Source organism: Brugia malayi, assembly GCF_000002995.4.
Source record: "Brugia malayi strain FR3 genome assembly, contig: Bm_v4_ChrX_scaffold_001, whole genome shotgun sequence".
Lineage (NCBI taxonomy): Eukaryota > Metazoa > Nematoda > Chromadorea > Rhabditida > Onchocercidae > Brugia > Brugia malayi.
Window position 1 is genome coordinate 7393039 of NW_025062479.1, and position 13308 is coordinate 7406346.

Genomic DNA, 13308 nt, shown 5'->3' on the forward strand with positions numbered 1-13308 from the left:
AATCGTTCGTTGATGCTGTATATTCCCAAGTAGTTTTTGCTGTAACAAAAAAGTTAACGTTTCTTTCCAGAAGTCTCCTCATACTCTATTTTCTGATTAATCTACAAGATCTGGGTTTCAAAATTTATAAAATGGATGAACAACATTTGAATCATTTTCCTCACCAGATACGTCACTTTCGTCATTTAAATTCCGAGAAATAAGTCCTACTGGTGTTCTCTTATTTCTCAAACGTTAATGCTGGTTTTCCTGACTGTATATTAACATTGAAAAAAGTAAAATACAATAAAAAGTAACCAAAAATACAACAAAGAGAAGTACATTACAATTTTCCACGTTATTCATATTTTACAGCATGCACAACAAAACTCTCTCTATCACTATCCGGATTTACAGACCTCTTGAAAATGAAATCAACTTACGAAATTTAATGCATATGTCACCATAACACCGATGGAATGTTTTTAGAAATATGATTTTCGATACATCGGAAAGATAATTATACGGAAGCAACCTACCGTCTAATCTGGAAAGGATTTCAGCTTCTTCATTGAGTAACATCGTAACTAAATATGATACGCAGTAAAGGATACGATTATGTAAGATCACAAAAATCAGCAGAATAATTAAATCATTAGGAAGCTTGAGATAAGAGTTCAAATGGTGAAATATGGGAGAGAATGCTCACAAAATAATCAAAGACTGTTGTTATAGGGTAATTATGTTTTTCAGAAATTGTTTGAATGCAGTTGGAATTTCGTCACTGCGAACAGCTAGTGTGGCAATGGTCACTGTCAAAAAACTTAAAACAATACAAGTAAAATAGTTACTGTCAATGTTATGACCAAAACAGCAACATTAATCATAGCAACCGCTATGCAAAGAGTACCAAGAATTACCAATCAGATGCTTCTACCACTGTATAGCGAAGAAATGAATATCACAGCTCCACTGCCACGTATCATCTGAAATACCGTCCCTTTACTGAAAAATGCCATAAATGAGGATATCGACTAGAAATCTATCGAAAACGACGTGAGCAAGTAAGAATATTTTCGGAATGATTCCATTACACATACCCCTCTGGTCAACACTCCATTACCCAACTTCACACCGTCCTGTAAATCTAAACCACGTGATAATACAACGTGAACGTCCCTCCCTCTTCTGCCTGCCTAACAACCATAGCCAACGTTTAAAATTGATGTGTTCGTCATAGAAGTTGGCGAAGAGCCAGGAGTCATCTCTGATTGTTATAAGAGTGAATGTGGGTGGGCAGAAGGTTATTGATCGGGGAGTGTAATGTGCAACGGGAAGAGAAGCGACGGGCAGTTGTCTGTTGAAGATTACACAGCGACGTTATGTTTATTGGCGTCCGGCCTAGGCGATCGATCTGTCTATGTGTATCTGTGTGCGTCTGTGCTTACGTATGTGCATGTATGTATGCGTATGTGTATGTTTGTGTGTGTGTATAGCAGTAACGGTCCCCGCTTTATCATATTGTATCGAGCAACACTTTCCTTGAATCATTGTTGGGATGTGTGTGTGGGACATACTTTGACCTTCCCGCTTCTTTTCTGAGATATCTAGAAAGATATATTTCATTGATGGGGTATGTCTCTTTGCAGATGAGCGGACAAGGGCCTTGATGAGTAGCTAAACTTTTAATTGGGCTTCATGTGCTGGACAAATACAGCTTCATATGCAGGACACTCGATGACACTGTCACCGCGGATGTTTCTTTTTGCAAATTCGCATTTTTAGTGTTTTGATCATTCATCCCGAAATGATGATAGATTGTTTAAATGTAGATGTATTAATGGGGTAATTAATGGTTGGAGAAGGCATGCATTACACAAAAAACCAATAAAGGATTGTGCTGTGAATACAGCTTTGCTGCTACCACCTTCAAGGGACATCCTTACAAATCAGCATAAAAAACGAAACGTTTATCAAGTACAGCCTGCAGGTAAATATATACTATTCACCATCTATGTATATGTTCGCAAAACGGAAATACTGCTTTTTTTGTACATAATACACATGCGGCTGATTACTGGACTTGGCATCGCTTAATTGTTACTCATGTGGGTCTGTGAATGAAAACCTATAAAATTCCCTATGTATCTTCCCAAGCTAAATGCCATATATATATATATGGAATAGAACTACGTAAAGGCCATATATTAGGTACAAGTTGGCTGTTCACCTATTACATTTGCTTTGTGTGAGATTTGTTTTTGGTGCCACCTTTGCACCACTAATACGATCTTCTTTTTCCCTTTGTCTGGTTGCTTCGTCGTCTTTGTACATCTGGATTTTCAGTGGGGATCACCAGAGTTACATGAAAGAAGCAAAGTCCTTCCTGCTAATTTTTACGGGTGGTCCTATCAGTTACTGAGGTATATTGTTGTCTTTCTCCTTCAAGTTGACTGTTCACGAACTACGAAACTTCGACTTTATTTGATAGCAAAGGACACACTAGTCCCTAGTAATTGGAATGACTGGTTATACCTGTGTATGAGGAAGTAATAGATGAGACATCAATCACTGTGATACCCTGAATATGTATTATTTCTGGGATCCACAAGCAAATTTCGGTTCATGATTGAGCTGGATTATGCTTCCCATGGCTCGCTGCTAACAATAAAAAAGCGATGTGTACGAAAAAAGATGGGCAGGTGGGCGGAAGAGAATGCAGGATTTAAAGGGTGAGGACTTCTTCGTAATGCTGCGAGTGCAGTTGAAATGCGTCACGCGCATGTGCTGCAACAGCAACTGTGTATGTGTTGGTACGACGATAGGCAAGACAGAGTGGGCGTATAGAAAGTTTGCCACTCGTACACCGCGGTTTTCCCACTGCAAGTGTGTTGTGTATTTGTGGTCTCTTTGTGCGAGTCGCGTATGCATGTGTGCAAGTCTCATCGCAGAAGCGGTCTATTAGAATAACTTTTTTACTTACTAGTTCACCACTCTTCTATCGTAAATTGTACTGGAAGCATCAGCGACTGAAAGTACCTGCGTCATTAACTTCAACGACAGTCCCTTTCAACAAATTTTCATAAAAACTGACATTGCTTGAATGAATTTCCAACAATTTATAAAATCAATTTTATGCAGAAGAGACCGACATCAGTCTTTCATGGTAGTTTTGAAAATAAGAATAGTCTCGTCTACCGAGAGGCGTGTTTTTCCTCTAGTGAAGGGTAGTTTTGGTTATTGCTGCTAATTTATTTCACAAAATTATTGGGAATTTATCTTTTCAAAACATTACCTGAAAAGTGACAATTAGGAAAAGTAAAACAAAGACAAGCAGGAATGAAAAGAAAGTGAAGACGGAAAATTATAGAGAGCGAACTACATCTTCCCTATCTTTAAGTTTTTAAAGAGAAAGTAATAATTTGAATAAGACACGGAGACAAGTTCCAAAAGTCTGAAGGGATATCGGATTTGGTTTTGACCTCCATGAACAAGATCGCCAACAGTTTAATGATAGGAATAGCAAATGGAAGCAATGTCATTACATGGATCTGGGGGCAGGCACCTTTTTTATGGGAAGCGTATAGCAACGAAACCTTGGATCTGTAAGGTCATAAAACTGGATTTGCAATTAAGTTTTGGCTTGATTTTGTTCTGTAGTAACGGGTTCCATAAGTAACACAAATCCCTCCCGGAATTTTCACAACAAATAGAAGAATCACTGTTAACATATTCAAGAACTGGCAACCGCTACTTACCAGTAGTCGTGGAAGGTGGGGAAAGGAGAGGGAAGGGACAGGATTGGAAGGTGAACATGGAATGTGTTCAAATGGTCATTCCCCGCCGGCGTGACCAGTACGTCTTGCCGTTCGTACTGTTTGCCACCATCCATCCAGCGGCGGACAAAATTCCCTATACATCTCGTCACAATGTGTCCATTGTCATTTCAAGTACACACGCACACATGTACACACACACAGACACACACACATACATCTACACATAGACACACATGTGAGAATGTTAACCGAATTGGCTAATAATACGGATGTTGAAATGATTCGGGAATGAAGATAATATCAGCACTAGAGCAGAGTGGGTTGGTTTGCCAGACAACGGGAGAAATGATGGACGATATGTGGTGTGGGGATGTAGGGCGGAAGGAAATCGATCAATCCTGCAAAATTGTGGAAGATGGAGATAGCATTTATAGGTGAGAGCCGAGGTACTCTAGCAATAAGTGGCGGGAGAGAGGAGACGGAGATCAGGAGGGTGCAAAGAGTAAGGTAGTCCTAATAGATTGTATAAGGCGGATAGGGAGGAAGGGAAGAGTGGCAGAGTGTTATGTTGGTGCCGGTGTGCCATTGCCGTGCTGACGATGCGACGCTATAAAGACCGCAGCCTGGATGTGTGTACGCTGGAGGTTGAAGGTGATACAAAAGTTATGCGTTGATTTGTACGTGTGATACTAATAAGAGTCTTTCCTCGGCAAGTGGTACGAGCTGGTCACGCAAAAACCTAATCTCTTTTCCCTTACTAGCCATCTGTGTTTACAACCGCAGTGTTTATGTTTGCTATGCAGAAAAGAAGATTGCTTTTACAAGTATCAAAACTTCATAGCTGTTCAGGAAACTTGGATTGGAGTTATTTATATTTGAAAAATGAGTGTCATCTGCAAGTTGATTTTATTGCTTTTCATTCGAAAGTTGTGCTCTGTACATTTTTGTAGCTTTGACAGGTTGGAAGAGATGCTTAAATCTCTCTAGAGAAGTAAAATTGTAAAGTAATTTACAATAAGCTGCGCACTCATCCTACTATTACTTATATACATAGGCATCACGTCAACTATGCAGGTGCAGGATGCATATTGTGGGGAGGAGGGCGGAACTTGAACTTGTGGGCGCGGCTTCTGTCAAGACCTATCAAGTGTTGCATGTAAGCTTGTTGACCAGAAACACTGTACGGTTTGTGCATTTACTAGATGTAGAGGATGGAATTGTGTTAAGAGTGGCAGATGGCAATGTTGCAGTTCTCAGGCATTTGATATCCCATTGGTAATTGTTTCTGATCTTCATTAAAACATTTGCCAACGATGAATGTAAAGATACGACGACATGGTCAGTGCAGACAGGGCTGCTGTTGAATACATCCTTGAACATCACATGTTGAGAAGCACACCACTGATATACTACTGATATATCCGTCAACTCCTGCAATTTTGTGGGGTGATAGCTGGCAAGGGCACTATCAGTTCACTTTTTTGTCGTGCTACGTCGTATTCACTCGCTCGACTCTCCTTTCTGGGGTTTTAAAACACCATTAGCATCATCCGTCGAGGTCTTAGTAGTGTCCTCTTTCTTCCCACTGCTTATGCCCATAATTCGAGTAGTGACTGGAATGTAGCCTAACCATAAAGTCATCTTGCATAGTACGTGTCGCAGTGGTGCAGATCGGAAAGTTTTCAAAAGAATTCAAAACACATTTTTAATCACAATTTCTTCCGAAAAAAAGCCAACGAAGTCCGTGAACACGGAATGAGTGGTTCCTAGATACCGAAGGTAGCTTATGAAGTGAAATTTAACGTCTCTGCTCACATCTTAATCTAAATTGTTGGTGCAGTTTTCACGAGTACCTCGTCGCCAAACCTTCTGGAAGGAAAGATGCTGGCAACACTTAAGTTCGGAGGATGTTGCTGTGAGGTGGAAAGGAGACTTTAGCTGCCAGGACTTTAAGGCTTGTAAAATGGAACTGTTTAAGTGATAATTCAGAGGAAGCAATAAATTCTCCAATTAAAATAAGCATCTTTTTAATGTTGCGCAAGTTCATAGCATCGAAAAAAGTATCGCAAATTTTTTTTTTTTTGTGAAGATGTTAATGAATCTGTTAGAACAGGTCGAACAGCTTTCAGGTGTGCTATTTAATTAGGAGCATGTTTTTTATAATTTAGTTTTCGTTTCCGAAATCTTACTCCGTTTCCGAAGGTAGTCTACGCTCATTTTTGAATTGGTCATTTGAGAGTCGTAAGGTCATCATAGATTATCAAAGCTTATATCACATTTACATTTATTTAAAAGTAGAATTCTAATATTTGTATGAACTGATTGGAAAGACATTCTGTTCGTTCAGCGATTAATAAATTATGGCGAATGTTATTGATTTTAGAACAAAACAGGAAGTGGAAATATTACAATACTGCTAAAGTTAATTGATATCATTTTTGTTGGCACTTTAGGATTACGCAGAGGTATGGCGAACTGGGATTTAGAAATAGAGATATCCAGAATTTCATAGAAGACTTGAAGCACTTCGGCTTTGGTGCATGAAACATTCCACAGGTTGAGGCTTTAGTCGATTTGATTACATGTTTTTCAAAGGATATGCGACCGGTTATGGGTATAATTGGAGTTATGATTTCATCGTCGTGACACTTTCTTGTTCCCTTAACTGTTGAAATGAAAGATTCAGCAACTAAGTTTCTTGCTTTTCTGCTAATTTAAGGTCTTCATTCTACTTCCGACTCACTATTGTTGACACCTGTATGAATAGTGGATTTGCAGCCGTGGGAATAATGTTAGACACCACCAGATGATTTAATTTTCTTTTATGGCCAACACCGCTTCACTTCACGTCGTTGAATAAACTGCCAAAATTTCACTAAAAGTATGCAATTTCAGCGAAATTACCCCGTTATATCTTCGCTTCTCAAAGCGCTTCTTTCGTCGTTCTGATGAAATCACGGTTGTTCTGGATTATTGTGTAGAAATGCTGATTCTGGTCATGTGAATTTTTTGGAAAAAATAATTGCTCCGAATCCTTTTTTTGAGACAGTAAAGTAAATTTCCTGTGAGTCATGCCCACAAGTGTCGCGGAAGACCGGTTGTCTTTTTGAAAGACTCGAATTAAGGGCAGTTGTAAGAAAGTAATAGACAGAGTGCTGTTATCGTCAAGAACCTGATAAATCGTTTTTGTATGACGTTTCTTATTTGAACACTTTTTGAAGCCAAATATGTGCTATTCTTTACTTTTGACGTTATTCTTTGTTCAGAATTTATGGTTATTTGATTGGGGAAAGTGAATGCCAGTTTTTGAAAAGGAAGAAGAAACAGTTGTCTGCTTAATTTAATCAAGCTGAGATAGAATACGTAAGGTTTCCTTCCTGAACTGCTTGCTGAACAAATGAGAGTGAAGTGTACATGACATAATCTGGCATGGGGCTCAGCAAACTGAACGTAGCACTTTTTTTTGTTGTCACTCATCAATCTCTTGTTCGTTGAGGAAATGGATTTCATTTTGTGCAATGGTTCCTTAATTTTACTTGGAACTTTTGGGAAATGATTTTAGACATTGTTCTTCCATAACAATGTGTATTCTTACTGTGAGTTTCCACCCCATAATCATGAGTCAACCATTATTATATGTGAGTACTTTGGTAATTTCAAGCCATTCTAACGTAAAGAACCACTATTGTGGATTGTAAACGAGAGACTCATTTATACAACATAATTTTGAAGATAGCGTAAATCTTTTGGTAACCTCAGGAATTATTTCAGTTGGTCATTTTTATGTGATGTTAAGTAAGCACAATCTTCAATTTGAAACAGAGGGATCTATTAAAATAATTTAATCGAAATCCTAAACGAAGCCATAGTGTCTATTTCCACTGCATGTCCTACTCGTTTCCTTACGCGTTTTTGGATGGTATATTTGCTATTTGGATTTGACGATTCATTATTTAACAGAAGAAAGTGATGCGTTAACGATGGTCGATGTTGCTATGGCAAGCTCATTAGAAGAATACGAATTTTCGGGAGCAGTAAGGGAAGACGTTGAACTGGAAAACAAAAGCATTGCAGAAGTGGAAGTAGAAGATGGTGAGCTACCAGAAGAGGGTGAAATCTGTGACGACGAAGATGCTGAAGGTTGTTCTTGCTGATCTTTTAGAAGTTATCTGAATGTCTTAGTGAATGGTATAATATTCTGCCTGTTTCGTTTGTAATTTATCGTCTGATCAATCATACTTTCATCCAGAGCAGTTTCGACATGAGATTTATGTGAATTTTGTTCAGGACGCGATCGTGAAACAACGGAAAATCGAGAAGCAGCGCAAGCTGTATCTCCGAATATATCTTTGAATCAGCCGCCTTTACGTAAACCGCGTGATTTCGACAGAGAAGTAGCGGTACGCATAAAAAATCATTCAACATGCAAAAACAGACATATGAACGAACAATAATAAAATAACTGGTGAAAAAAGGAAAAATGATGATGATTGATGACTGGAGATATCTGAAAAACAAGAAGATGGTGGAGAATGCATGCAAACGCAACAAATACATTACAGTGTATTTTACAGTTGGTCCAGTGTCCTTGCGGGCTTCCAAAAATTGACCACAAAATTACAATTACCATAGTTTTTATGAAGACATTTTTCTGATCAGTAACATAACTTCCTGTAAAGATATTCAAACTTAGATTCATTTTGCGTGTCCCACGCTTCGACTTAATTAGGAACTTTTTTTGACAGTGTCTGATGTTTAGAACCCATATACCGTCCCTATCCCTTCCAATTTGGAATAAGTGGTTTGACTTCTGCAGTGAGCGTCTTGGATTTAGTATGGATGACTCAGGAGCCTTTAGCTCGCTCGTGTGCCCTTTTGGAGCCATTTGGGTATGTACTGAGAGGGCGGGGTCAGCTTGAAAATCATTTTTCAGACCTACAGTTCGGAAATTGATATATTAGGAACTTTTATTGACAGTAATATTTAGAATTCATATGCCATCTCTATCCCTATATATATAATTGTATGAATTTGAGTCTCAGGATACTTCTTCTGCCAGCAAATGTCATGAAGATGTTTTAAGCTCAGACTTTGAAATGTAGTACTTTTGGAAATGGGATTGGTACTACTGTTTACAATCTGAAAGATGCAAAATTTAGAATGCAAGAGGTGCTGAAGGCAGCATGTTGAGTTCCTGGATGACTGGCGTAAAACAGCGTGCGAAACCTGGGATCACAACAATCGCCTCTCCAACGGTTGATGCGAATGAAGAATATTATGGGTACGGCAGTAGCTCACCAAGTGATGGAACAGGGGATAAGGATTATAGGAATCGAGGAGGGGATTCAGCTGATAAGGTATAATTATATATTATTTCAATTAAACATTTTTTAATTGGTTATGCTGCTGAGTCAAAATTCACAATCTGTATAGTTTTTTGATGAGGGTCAATCAGGGATAATCAACTTCCTTATCAGTTATATCATTCTGGTCATGTTCTGAGCATCGTTTTCTTCAGGTTTTCATAGCATTACCAAATTAGTGTAGTTTTTGATGTACATGATTTCTGACCTTCTGAGGTAATATTTCAAGGATTACCGGTGGATACGAGATGAAGATGGACACAGAGGGCCTGGTGATGTGAATGAATTTGGTGATAGCGATTACAGAGGTGGATCACCCAAAATGGAGAGACGGTTAGTATAAGAAAATAAATAATTTAGGGATATTACAAATAATCAAACAAAATTGATCGCAGCCTCGAATGTAGTTACAGTTTAGTTAAAGATATGATGTTTCATTGTAGGCGTCGACGTTCTATAAGTCCAACATACGGTGGCCCTAAGCGACCAAGACATTCACCACCAGTGCGAGGTTGCTATCGCGGAAGAGGCTTCCGAGGACGCTGGGGTGAACGTCAAATTTGTAAATTCTTCCGTGAGGGATATTGCAGAGACGTAAGTAATCTTGATTTGTTTAATTACCTATGCACTTTCAGAAATAAATTAGTTTCTGGGAAGTAATTGAAAATAACCTAACTGCCTTGACTAGTTACTGAAGTTTCTGATCATTGTGTTTTTTGTGATTAAAAGAACCGTGGAAATTTAAGGTTCGGCAAATTATAAAGGCACAATTTGCGAAATTCTAGGGCGACAGCTGTTCATATTCTCACGATGCTGCAGATTCTGGTCGCAAAGCTGAACTGTGCAAATTCTATCAGCAAGGTTTTTGTAAAAAAGGTCTTCAGTGTCCTTTACTACATGGCGAGTACCCATGTAAAGCTTTTCATAAAGGAGAATGCTCGAAAGATCCATGTCAATTTTCACATTTGCCTCTGAACAATTTCACACAACCAATATTCGACCAGGTTGGTGCTTTCCTAAAGTGCACTAAGGTTTGTTTTCTTGACTGAGGGTTGTTTCTTTATGAAATTAAATTATTATATTTCAGATGATGAAAGACGATGAATTAGCCTCGCGTATAGCTATTCCGCAAGGACCTCTGAAACGACGAGTTTTGCTTCCTGGTGGACCAAGTTCTTCACCTGGTGCTCAACCAACGGTACCGGCAATTGTCACAGTAACTGCAGATGGAGGAATAACTGGAACTGTCATACCTCCACCTGCTGTCGTTGTTCCAACTCTTTCATCTGGAACTCCGGTTACTATCGCTCAACCTCAGCTCGTCATACCACCACCTTTGACTGCTAATCCAACTCCTTATCCTGCTTTTTTTCCGCACCATTCAATCCCTGCTACAGCGGTTGTGAATCCAACTTCACTAAGTGGTGCTGTTGCTGGATTAGCGCCGCCTCAACCTGTTCAAAGTGCAACGACTGTTCTGCAGCAATATTCGGTTTGTTTTTCAATCGTTGCTGTTCAAAGCAGTCGCAGTTCACAGAAAATTGATTTAAACATTTTACTACTAAAATGTTATCAAAATATTTGTTTAGGCAAGTGTTGAAAAACGCAATTCAATGGAGGATGAAGAAGATAATTCGTTTAACATCAACAAAATGCTGGAACAAATAACAGCTAAAGTAAAGAAGGACAATGCTATGGATGGTTTGCACTCAATACCGATTTTTTCTGTTTCTTGGAAGAATAATCAATATTTGTATTCTTCAACTTTACTTTCAGTTTCCACTGAATAAGTAATTTTGGTAGTTTTGCAGAATCTCCAGCAAGTCCGCCCATGTTTAATCCAGATGCAGTCGCTGATGAAAATGCTCTAACTATTCCGGAAACAAATATACGTGCATGGAAGCTACATCCTGTCGATGACATACCAAGCCCGCAAACGAATATTGATTCTCAAATATTGCAGGTATAAAGAACCTGGCATAAATGTTTTGTAATCGTATAGGCTATGATAACATTGCTTTTTTTTTCATTTCAATTAAAAGAAAAATTGTTATCATATCTCGGTCTAATTTTAGATGTCGTTAACTGATGCTGGTCTTCGTAACGATCCGCGGATCAAGAAAGCACTAGCGTCACAGTTTGATGCTTTTACGAATTCCTTAATGAATGCCGCGCCACCATCGTTACCACAACCGGCTCAAATATTTGTGCAGCAATCGAATGCTACAGCAAGTATATCTGCTACCCAGTCCATTGCTCTTTCTGTTCTTCCAAAAGAAGAATCAAGGTTAATTGAGTTTAATAATGTAATTTAATATTTTTATAATTTTATATGACCAAGGAAACAACATCTAGCTGATAGCAGAGAAGTGGCAGTATGCAGGTCGGCATTTATTTAAGCTATAACGCGCTGAATTTTGCTACGTAGTTTACCACTTTTGTAGTGAATAGTAATTGCAGTGCATCAAGGTTAGCTGGTCCAAGGATTTCAACCGTAAATCGAGATCCGCGTAAGAGAATAACAGTAAGTGATCCACGTGTAACGACTGTTGCTGATTCTCGCTTGGTTTCAACCACAACTCCTACGTTGGACCCGCGTCTTGCTCCGGTGAGTATTGCTTAAATTTTTTTTTTTTTTTTTTCATTTTCAGCAAGCTAAATTTAAAGATTTAGCTACATTCTTGTTGTTTCTAGTGAAATATTTTGTATTTTAAAGAGCATTTAATTTTATTTGTTTCTTTAGTGCTCAGATCTATTCTTCCTTATGTTTTAGCCCAATAGCTTAATTCAAATTGGACAGATACCGTCAACGTCAACATCCACATCAAGAGCTGGAATTGATAATGTGTATGGGGCGGCAGTGCAGGTAACAATTCAAAATCGTGACCAAGATCATCGTTTGCACTTAGCTGGTTACGAAAATAGTTTTATGGAAGAACACAATGCAGAGCGGATTGGCAGTTATGAAAGTCGTCGTAGTTCGGGAGGTAACTGGATGCCACAAATTCGTGCTGCTGTTGATCCACGTCAAGTGAAAAGGTTAGCATTTTCAAAAAGGTTCGTATTTATACGAAGAATAAAGTTTCCTTAGAGTATATTTTCTGAGTTAGCCGTATTTGATTAAGATAACTTCATGTTTTTTATTCATTTCTTAATTTGCAGAGTACATTCATTACTAATTAGTTTCATCACAAAACTATTGACATTTAATTATTTATTAAACTGTCATTTGAAGGTATGTAATTGGTGGATACAGGAGTGACAGCAGTCAAGATCGTGATGAAAGAGCGATGAATCGTGCAAGGAGAGAAGGAACCAAATCACCGTCAAATAATTCTGCCGCAGCTGGTACAACTACCATACCTCAAGCTCCTCTTTCTCTTCGAGAAAAGAGGAAAAATAATGAATATGAAAGTCCTTTAAGCAGAATTCCAGAAAAAACTCGGTGGACTTAAAATTGTTGAGCATTAGAAGAGGTTTCTTTTTGCAGATCTCATTCAAATCGCACACCGTTTAAGCCATTTCCACGTAGCTTTTTACTTTTTTATAAATTGTTTTCAAATTATCTGAACATTACTAGCAGTATCTGTTACCTGAGCTATGTTTTTTTTTTTTTTTTTTATTTACTGCTGGGAACTTCTAATAGATATGACAACTCGTACGTTTAGCAAATCAGTGAGGGTAAATATCTGGACTGATTACATGTTAATAAGTGATGAGTGCTATCAATTTCGATATTACACACTGGGCTCTTGATTTATCCACGACATTCACTCAAAAGTCAGGTGAAGAGCAGTAGGCCTATCACATTGGCATGGTTCTAGTTTAGCGCGTGTTGCGGTCTTTCAGAAACACAGTTCAAAATATGTTGTTTTGCTTTTATTTGATCGTTCATAAGTCTCGTATTGAGGCTGCCTGTTAGTAGTCCCAACATCGGGTTTGTTCGATATAATTGGCCTTACTGGAATTTCACCAGCTGTTTGTAAGCAACATAGGCCGTGATGCGAAATACCTCTCTTTTTTTCATAATTGTACTTTTTAGAGAATTCGAGTTTCGTTTAGGCGGTATCTACATAATAGGTACGGTTATCAAAAATCTCACGAATGCATCACTGCTGGGTTGTTGCTGTGCATTATTACTGTGCAAGCCTTAGGTGTTCTGATATCCTTTCTAATCGTAATCTTTT

General features: G+C 38.4%; 2 protein-coding genes across 4 annotated transcripts; both read left to right on the forward strand.

Moving 5' to 3' along the window:
• Positions 1-3908: 3908 nt before the first annotated feature.
• Positions 3909-4432, forward strand: Bm9656 (Uncharacterized protein; the record flags this gene model as incomplete). The annotated part of the gene is made up of 3 exons (XM_043073982.1): positions 3909-3993; positions 4063-4192; positions 4279-4432. 3 exons carry the CDS (start codon positions 3909-3911, stop codon positions 4430-4432), a joined length of 369 nt encoding a protein of 122 aa, XP_042929916.1.
• A 3306-nt stretch (positions 4433-7738) lies between these two features.
• Positions 7739-12576, forward strand: Bm6022 (Uncharacterized protein; the record flags this gene model as incomplete). Of its 3 annotated transcripts, XM_043073983.1 has the most annotated exons (13): positions 7739-7898; positions 8046-8158; positions 8918-9115; positions 9351-9454; positions 9565-9715; positions 9907-10125; positions 10209-10613; positions 10711-10822; positions 10933-11084; positions 11197-11408; positions 11582-11729; positions 11895-12160; positions 12357-12576. In XM_043073983.1, the coding sequence occupies 13 exons, from the start codon at positions 7739-7741 to the stop codon at positions 12574-12576; spliced, it is 2460 nt and encodes an 819-aa protein (XP_042929917.1). The 3 variants fall into 3 exon arrangements, with proteins under 3 accessions (XP_042929917.1, XP_042929918.1, XP_042929919.1); XM_043073984.1 differs by lacking the exons at positions 7739-7898; positions 8046-8158 and having other exon boundaries at positions 8942-9115; XM_043073985.1 differs by lacking the exons at positions 7739-7898; positions 8046-8158; positions 8918-9115 and having other exon boundaries at positions 9444-9454.
• Between the last annotated feature and the right edge of the window lie 732 nt (positions 12577-13308).